Source organism: Belonocnema kinseyi, chromosome 1 (assembly GCF_010883055.1).
Source record: "Belonocnema kinseyi isolate 2016_QV_RU_SX_M_011 chromosome 1, B_treatae_v1, whole genome shotgun sequence".
NCBI classification, from domain to species: Eukaryota; Metazoa; Arthropoda; class Insecta; order Hymenoptera; family Cynipidae; genus Belonocnema; species Belonocnema kinseyi.
Window position 1 is genome coordinate 165214294 of NC_046657.1, and position 10101 is coordinate 165224394.

At 21.8% G+C, this 10101-nt stretch overlaps 1 protein-coding gene across 1 annotated transcript in view; it reads right to left on the reverse strand.

The window, feature by feature from the left end:
* The window catches only part of LOC117183116 (transcriptional regulator ATRX homolog), a 24054-nt gene extending 14560 nt beyond the window's left edge, over positions 1-9494 (reverse strand). Inside the window, exons 1-2 of the mRNA XM_033376299.1 lie at positions 9357-9494; positions 2987-3171 (exon numbers count right to left, since the gene is read on the reverse strand). Coding sequence (XP_033232190.1) covers positions 2987-3112 — 126 coding nt within the window. The 5' untranslated portion in view covers positions 3113-3171; positions 9357-9494. The remainder of the gene's footprint in view (positions 1-2986; positions 3172-9356) is intronic.
* Positions 9495-10101: the final 607 nt, after the last annotated feature.

Genomic DNA, 10101 nt, shown 5'->3' on the forward strand with positions numbered 1-10101 from the left:
ATTGCGCTATCGCAGGAACTAGATATAAGACTTTATGTAAATAGTTGTAAATAATTGTATATATAAAAAGGATAAGATTGTAAAAAATATATAGATGTAAACAGAAAGATTGTAAGGAATGGAAGTCATGTAAACCCTTAGGGGACACATTATGAATAAAGAAGAATTAATTTTAAACAAAGAAAAATTTGAATTTATCCCAGAAAGAATTCTCTACTAAAATGGATTAATTTTCAAATAAACAAATTAATTTTGAACCAAATAGATACATTTTACCAAAAGAGACGAATTTTCTGAAAAATATTTTCTAACAAGAAGAGGATTTTTCTAACAAAAAAGACCGATTTTTGAAGAAATAGTTACATTTTCATCCAGACATGAATTTTTTACTAAAATTATTAATCTTCAACAAAAAAAAAATTAATTTTCATCAAAGTCTTTCAACTACTAACCAAGTAATTGAATTTCCAACAAAAAAAGATGAATTCTCATCGAAAAATGAAATAGTTGATATTTCAATCAAAAAATTTAATTTTAAATAAAAAACATTTTAATTTACCAAAAAAAAAAAAGACAAACTCTCATCAAAATAATTCAATCCTCGCCCAAAGTAAATTAATTTTCAAACAGACAAATTTTTTTTTACGAAAAAGACAAATTTTCCACAAAATATTTTCTAACAAATATTAATTTTCTATAACTAATTATAGAATTCAACTTATAACCAACAAAATAGCTAAATTCTCTACCAACGTAAATTAATTTTCAATCAAACAGATACATTTTTAACCTAAAAGATTACATTTTTATTTTTAAAAAAACTTCTAGCAAAAAAATTAATTTTTGTAACAAAAAAAAAAATAAATAAAAACGAATTTTTAATGAAACAATTACATTTCTAACTACAAAATATTGCATTTATTTACAACAACAAAAAAACTAATTTTCTACAAAATAGTCTCTAGCAAGAAGATTAATTTTTTTTTTTAAATACGAATTTTCAAAGAACCAATTACATTTTAAAGCAAAGAGATGAATTTTTAATTAAACTAAGAATCTTCCAAAAAAATTAATTCTCAGCACAGTAATTCAACTACTAATTTAATTTGAAATAAAGAAAAAATGTAATAATGTAAAAATTAAATTTTTAATGCAAAAGATTTCAATTCATCGAAAAAAAAATTCGAAAAAATAGCTACATTCTCAACCAAAATAAGTTAATTTTCAACCAAACAGTGACATTTTTAATCAAAATTGATTGCATTTATTTACAAAAAGAGAATAATTTCCTATAAAATATTTTCTAGAAAAAAAAGATTAATTTTCTATGAAAAAAAGATGAATTATCAAAGAAACAGTATCATTTTTACCAAAGGAGATGAATTTTTAATTTTTTATAAAAAAAAGACGAATTCTCATCAAAAAAGGTAATAGTTGGTATTTCAATAAAAAAGATTTAATTCTAAAACGTTGATTTTCTAACAAACAAAAAAATCTATGAATTAGTTACATTTTTTAATCAATGATATGAATTTTTAACTAAAATTATGAATCATTAATTAGAATTTATTTTCTTTATAAAATAGATTAATTTTCAACTAAACAGATTAATTTTCAACTAAGGAGTTTAATTTTTACTAAAAGAGAAGAATTTCCTATAAAAAATTTTCTAGCAAGAAGATTAATTTTCTATGAAAAAAAAGGGAGAAAATTTATTTTCAACCAAATTAATTAATTTTCAACTAAACACAATAATTTTTAACTAAGTAGTTACATTTTTAACAGCCTTTCTCACATTTTAATAAAAGGGAGAGATTTTCTACAATATATTTTCTGGCAAGAAAATTAATTTTAAATTACATTTTCAACCAAACAGATGAATTTTCCACTACAGTGATTAATCTTCAACATAAAAAATCATTTTAAATTACAAAATAATTGAATTAAAAAGATAAAAACGCATTTTCACCGAAAAATGTGATAGTTGGTATTTTAAATAGAAAAAAATTTAATTTTAAATAAAAAACATTTGAATTCATCAAAAAAAGACGATTTGTCAATAAAATAGTTAAATCCTCATCTAAAGTAAATTAATTTACAACGAAATCAAAAACTAATTACTACAAGTGACCAATTTTCTACAAAATATTTTCTAACAAGAGGATTAATTTTCTATAAAAAAAGAAAACGACTTTCCAAAGAAATAGTTACATTTTCCACCAGAGATGAATTTTCAACTGAAATTGTGAATCCTCAATAATAACAATAAATGCATTTTTTAGAAAAAATATCATTTACACACCCAGATCATTTGAAATTTTTTCCAATTTACTTTTAAAATTAATTTTTCAACAAAATAAATAATTTAAATTTATGCCTGAAATTAAAAAAAAGATATATATTATTTTGAAACCTTTCAAAATTATTGAAAAACTTTTTTTACAAAATCTTAAAAAATCTACATGTTTCACATTTTATGCAATCTTTACAAGTTTAAAATTATTATTAAATCTTCTTAAAACTTCCAAATATCTTTTAAACTTACTTGATTTTTTTCTAAAACATTGTCTTAAAAAAAAAACAATTTTTTGGAAGATTTTTTACATTCTTTATCAGAATTTTAGAAAATCTTTTTTTTTTTACTTTTATTATAAATTTTTCAGCAAAAAAAAATCATTTGATATTTTCCGAGACATTTCTTTGATTCACTTTCAAATTTCCTACAAATCTTTTTTCTAAATCTTCAAAAATCTATATTTTGTTGTAAATTATTTTCGAAATTTTAAAATCTGGCAATATTAAAAAAAATTCTATCTTCCAATTTTTTTTTGAAATCTTTAAAACTTAAAACTAATCTTTTAAATTAAAGCAGGAAATTTGTAATATGCTCAAAGCGAAAAATAAATGATAAAAAAATATATAAAACCCGTTTATAATCAAAAATAAAAGATTCAATAAAAAGTAAACGATTAAAATGGAAACTCACAATCTTCTTTTTCCTTTTTCCGTCCTGGTTAGAATCTTCCGTACTTTCATCGCCACTCTCATTCTTTTTAACCAGATCCTCCTTTTTCTCCTTACTTTCGTCCAGCGTGTCCGGTGCAATACCCATTTTTATTTGATAATTTAAATAATTTTTTTGTCGTTTTCTTTGATTCTACAATGTCAATCCTGTAAAAATCATATTTTTTATCACTAAATTAGATTGCACTTCAAAATATTTTACAAGACCATCGAAATTTATACAATTTGTAGAAAACTGTATTAGAGAAGTCATTTAGTTTACAATGGGTAATTCTAAATAAAATATTTCAAAGGTTGACCACTATTTAGTTAATAATTTCGAATCGAAAGCGTCTCCAATTGAAAAAAAAAAATAAATATTGAACAATTTTTGTAAATTTAATTTAAAAAAGGAGTGAAATTGTATAATTTCTGCGTCGAAGCGCTAAATATCTATTAAACAATTTTATTTAGAGTTAAATTATTTTAGATTAAAAACTCGATTATGTAGAGTCAGATGTACTTACGTATTATTTTTTTTAATATAGGAAAAAGTGACATAATTGAAATAATTCCAACAACAAAAATTGCATGGATATTCAGAACTTATAAAAAATAGTTTAAAGATAAATAACGAATACACAAATGAATGAAAGAAATGCCAAAATACATATATTATTATCAAATTATGAAATTTTCCAAATTTCAAATAATGAGAAGATTTTTAATTCACAAAAAATAAAAGTCCGAATTGTAAAATAACCGAATTATTAAATTCCCACAAATATTTCAATTCTCAACATTTCAAACTGCTGAACATAATTAATTGATTATTAATTTACGACCTATTAATAAAATTATAAATAAGACAAACAATTTAATTAATCATTAATTAATAATTTATTAATTATTTTTGGCAATTTTAAATTTCGTCAAACTTTAATTTCAGCAATGAAAATATTTATGAGAATTTAACAATTAGTTTATTTTATAATTCGGCAATTTTTTATTGTTGAATTTATGATTTTGTTATTCTTTTTTTTCGTTATTTTGTATTAGTCCCGGATATTGTAACAGTTTTCAATATAGTGATGAAGTGCTAATTTTTTATATGAAATATTAAATGTGATATTATTTTAATCAATTAGAGACTTTGTGACGAAGCTAAAATATTTTAACATTTGTATGTCACTCTTAAGGAAAGACCATTAACAAATATTTTTTATCTTAGGCAACACTCAAATTAATGGAAAATTATTTTTCGAAGTGCTATAATAAATCCATGTTGAAATTAAATTCTGAGAATTGAAAACAAGAAAATAAGTATTATCATCTTGTTTTTAAATTTATGGAAATATAATTTTCACAAGATTCTTGAGAAAACTTTTAAATATTGCAGGCGTGTCAGAAAAGGATCTAAATTTTAAAGAAATTTTTTTATTATATAAAATTTTACAAAATATTATGAAAAATTCCAGTCTTTTAAAAAGATTTTTAGAAGTTGGGAAGGAATCAAGATATATTTGGTAAATTTTCCAAAATGTTTCCGAGTTTTCAAATATTTGTAATCTATTTAAAACGTCTTAAATTCCTGAAAATAATTTTAACTGGCACAAATTTTTATCAATATTTTCAAATATCATTTCAAATTTAAAAAAATGACCTTACTATCTTCTAATTTTTCTCAGCAATATTAAGAAAATTTGTTTATTCTCTTGAAAACTTTCGAAATTATTTTTAATTCTACAATATATTTCTTGAATTGACCCGCTTTTTATTTTGAAATCTTACCAAATTGAAACATTTAAAATCTTTATACTATTTTTAGAAAATTTAGGAAATCGTTTGTAATGTTTAAAAACCTTCTTCAATTTTCTCTTATAGTTCATTTTTCAAAATAAAAAAAAATATTAATATATTTTTTTAAATCTTATCAGACCTTCTAAACCTTATAATTTCTAAAAATTAATTAGCAAAAATTAAAAAACTGTCTTAAAAGCTTTCAGATCCTTCTTTTAATATTTTTAAAATCTTCTAAAATCTTTTTAAATAATCTCTTCAAAAAATTAATTTTTCGAAATAAACAATTATTTTAATTTTTCCTAGGAACCTGAAAAAAGTCTTTAATTTTCGTGAAACATTTAGAAAAAAAACTTTGCAAGTTTAAATTATTTTTGAATCAGTTCAAAATTGTTTAATATCTCTTAAACTTACTTAATTTTTTTGCTAAAATTATGTGATTTAGCAAAATTGCAAAATTTTACTTTAAAATCATTCACAATTTTTAAAATTTGTAGGAAATAATTCAAAATGTTTTGTGATCTTTTTTTCGATTTTCTCTTGAAATTCTTTAGAAAATGATTCGATAAAAAAACAACAGAAAAACAATATTAAAAAAATCTACTTTGTTATTTTCACATTAATTATATAAATAAACCGTTTTCTTGATACATTTTAAAAAATTTATAACGACTCTACAATTGCCTCTAAAATTGAAAGGAATTGAAATTCTGTTATTTATAATTAAAATTATTCAAAAATAATTAAAAATCGAAAACATTTGGATTTAACATTAACCCTGACCAGACTTTTTTTGTAAAATAAAGAAAAATAATTTAATTCTCAAAAAAACTTTCAAAATAAATATTAATTTTAAATTGGAAACGTAAGAAATAAAGAAATTTATATTGCGGAAAGTTAAAAGTTAAATGAATACTAAGTTAATGTAAAACTAAAAAAAAAATTTAGTCACAAAAAATTATGATATTAAAAACTTTTTTATACTCAAAATCTTTCAATTTTAATCATTTAATGTAAATATAAATCCAAAACCTACGAAAGGGAAAAATTAAAAATTTCGATTTGAATGTGAAGATTCAGAGCTCTAAAATTGTAAACATTGAAAATTAGTAAAATGATTCAATTATTAATATGTGAATTTCAGATAGTTTAATTTTTACCTTTTTTTAAATTTAAACTCAATTTATAATTTTTTAATTTCAAATTTTTTAACATTTAACACTTCCTTATAATTATTATTCATTCTTGAAATTTTCCAAGCAAATATTATTTAGTTTGAAATAATTCACTTTTTTAAATCTCCAACTAAAAATCGGAAACTTTTAAGATATTACATTGAAAATTTTTTTTAAAGGATACAAAAGCTTTTCAATTTCAAATTGCTTTATATTGACATCTAAAATTATTATATTCCAAAATGATTATCGAGGCTTTTAATAGACAATTTTTAAATATTTTAAAGCGGAATTAATTTTAACAAAAATTGTTATATTTTCCAACAAGGAGATCAATTTTCAACCAAAACGATTCATTTCTATCAAAAAGATGATTTTGCAACAAAAGATCATTTCTCAATCAATAAATTGAGTAATTAAATTTTTAGTCAAAAAATGAACGCTCAATTAAAGAAATACTTTTTTCAATAAAATTATGTAACTGGAATACTTGCATTTTTAACCGGAAATTTTTAAAAAACTAACTTGCAAAGAAAAGGATAATTTTCTACAAAAAAATCTATTTTTGCCTAAATATGCGGATTTTTAACGAAATAGTTAAATTTCCAATTAAAAAGGCAATTTTTTTATCCAAATTGTTAAATTTTAAGCTAGAAAATATCAATTTTCAACATAAAGTGAAATAGTTCAATTTTCAGTTAAAGAAATTAATTTTCAGCCAAAATGATGAATCTTTAACGTGATTTTTATGCCAAAAAGATAAATTTTCAGACGTAAGAATTAATTTTCCACATAAAAGACGACTTTTCAACCGCGTGCATCAATTTTCAAACAAATAGTTTAATTCTTAAATTCAAAATATCAATTTTTATCCAGATAATTGAACCTTCACAAAAAAGAGATATATTTATTTTTAATAAAGTATTTACATGTTTAAACAGAGATGAATTTTCAATTAAAACTAGAAATCTTCAACTGAAAAGTTAATTTTTAACACAAGAGTTTAACTTTTACACAAGTAGTTGAATTTTTAAGTACAAAAAAAATTAATTCGTAACGAATAATAAAAACAAAATGCATTTTTATTCAGACAAATTTCTTCTTTGAAATACTTAATACATTTATAATTTAAAATTCTTCAATTTCAAAGATTTTTAAATAAACATTCTTCAATTGTAATGATTTTATAGATCAGGTATCAAGATTTTTCAATTCTAAATCTTCAAAATTAATGAAACATAAAATGTAAATCATCAAAATTTAAAAACTTTTCATTGTAAAACTGAAAAACTTGCATAATTTTAAAATGTAAATAATATTCAGACTTCGGAATCCCATTTCTCGTAATTTTTTACTTGTTGCTTTAAAAAATATATTTATATAAAACAACATGCTTATATTAGTAAATAACATGAATAAATATATGTTAATTCTTTATTATATTCTACTCTCAAATAATTCTTAAAAATAAATTCCCGTTCCATTTCAAAAATAACATAAATATTCACACTATTTTGATTAAAATAAATAAAAAGTGAATAAAACTTTATAATTCCATTTTTTTTTTAATTGAGAAAATGATGGTTTCCGTATGTTTTAAATATCATCAACTTGATTATCAAACTTAAGTCAGCAAAAAAATCTCACAGAGAAAAAAATTCTTATTTGATTAGAGTAAACTGATATAATCTGAAAAATCTGAGATTGTAGATAAAGTAGAAATTATTCAAATTCAACGAAAAAATTTGTCTTCTACATTAAAGAACGAATTTTCAACAAAATACATTCATTTTCAACTAAAAGCGATCAATTTTCACTTAAAAAAAGAATAGGTAATTTTTCAATAGCAAAAATCAATTTAAAACAAAATTTTCAGCCAAAGAAAAAACAAATTTTTAAACCAAAAAAATTAATTTAAGAAAAAGATTGTATCCAAAAGAGAAAAAATAAACTGATAAATTTTAAAGAAAAAACAATGAAATTTTAACAAAAAAATTTATTTTCAACAAAAAAGAAAGAATTTTTAATAAAATATGCCACTTTCCATCTAAAGACGATCAAATAGTTCAACTTTCAACTGAAGTAGATATTTTAACGAAAAAGTATTTTAATTTTTCATAATAAATTGTGGAATTCAAACAAAAATTTCAACTACGAAATATTATTTAAACAAGAAAACAAACAAAAATAAACTGCTAAAATTTAGAAAAAAGGCGTATTTTCAACCAAATGTTTAATTTTAATGATTTATATTTTAAAAGTACTTAATTTCTAATGTTTTTTTTTTTTTTTAATACAAAAAACGAACGAATTTCCAAAAAATACATAAATTTTCAATTGAAAAGGATCAATTTTCACAACAACAAAAAAATAATTAATTTAAGAAAAAGAGTTTAACTTTCAATCAAATAATAAAACTTTTAGTCAAAGAAAAAACGAGTTTTCAAGAAATTAGCTAATTCTTAAACTAAATATATGAATTTTCATTTAAAATTATTAAATATTTTTATTTAAAAAGTAGTTGAATTAAAAAAAAAATCAACTAATAAAGATTGTTTCTAACAAGAGAGAAAAATAGCAAAAACTGCTGAATTTTTAAGAAAAAAGATAAACTTTCGACCAAAAAAATTAATTTTCTACCAAATAAAAAAAAAGGAATTTTCAACGAAGCACAGACATTTTCAACTAAGTGTTTAATACTTAAGATTTATATTTTAAAAGTACGTAATTTTTAACTTTTTTTTAAATAATAGAATTTTTAACATTTATAATTTTAAATTCTTCAATTTTAAAGATGTTTAAACAAACATTCTTGAATTGTAAGAATTTGATAATTTTGAAGATTAGAGGTAAAGATTTTTCAATTCTGAATTTTCCAAATTAAGGAAACATAAAATGTAAATCGTCAAAATTGAAGAACATTTCCTTGTAAAACTGAAAACTAGCATAATGTTAAAATGTAAATATTCAGACTTCGGAAAACTTTTTCTTTCATTTTTAAAAACGTCTATACTTCTAAAAAAAAAAAATATATTTATACAAAACAAATTACTTATATTAGTAAATAACATGAATAAATATATTATTGTCTAAAATCTGACCGGAACGACCGGAATTTCTGCATTAAAAAAGCCGAAATTTCCAAATATTGAAATAATGCATCGCATAAATTAGAAATATTCAATAAAATACTCACTCTTCAGCACAAATTCAATGAAAAATGATTTTGAAACCTGCACCGACACGACTTAGAAATGTATTTACGATATTTACAAATAACATAACCTCCCAAAATAGGACAAATGTTTCTTTTCTGACACGCACAAATAACACACATTCACGTAGTAGTTAATAAATAATCAAATTCAAGAGACTCACCTTAGACTTTTTTTACGATCGAGAAAACGTTACATCCCTTTTCAGACACAATTTAACTTAAAAATCGGCAAATTTGTCAATCGCTTCACAAGAAAAAAAACCACCAAGCCACCAAGCCAAGCAAAGCAACTGACATGCGCCCAGATACCGGAAATTCATTCAACTGTTGCGCATGTCTTACGGTCACTTTATTTTGGCGCGAAATAAATATAATAGCTTTTCTCCACTTTTTAATTAAATAATTTGATTATCTTAAGTAAGCAGATTATTAATTTGCAATTTTTAGTTTATTTCGCTAAAGTCCTGCATATTTCTTTTCTATTTTAAAGTTATTGAAGATCGTAGACATGATTTCCTACCTTACTAACAAGGTTTTACAATTCCTGCGACAGGTAGCGCCACCTGACAATTTCCGCTTAATTCAAAATTCTTTAGACGGAAAAGTGTTTATATAGTTCATAGAAAATAAATTGTGGTTATAAATATTGTTAGATATACATACTGTATATAACATATCATTGACATTTATTTATATTACGTATAAATAACGGTTTTATTTTAGTTATTTTTGGTTGTGACGTCAGAAGGGCGGCATTTTGGCCAGTTTGATAATGTTGGTATAGAAGATCGGATCTTTGCCCGAAGATCGTGCAATTCAAACTAACTTGCCCCTGCAATCTTACCCGTCGAACAAGTCCATCAGATCCCTACTACCCGTAAAGACCCCATTGGGTCCCCATTCGGA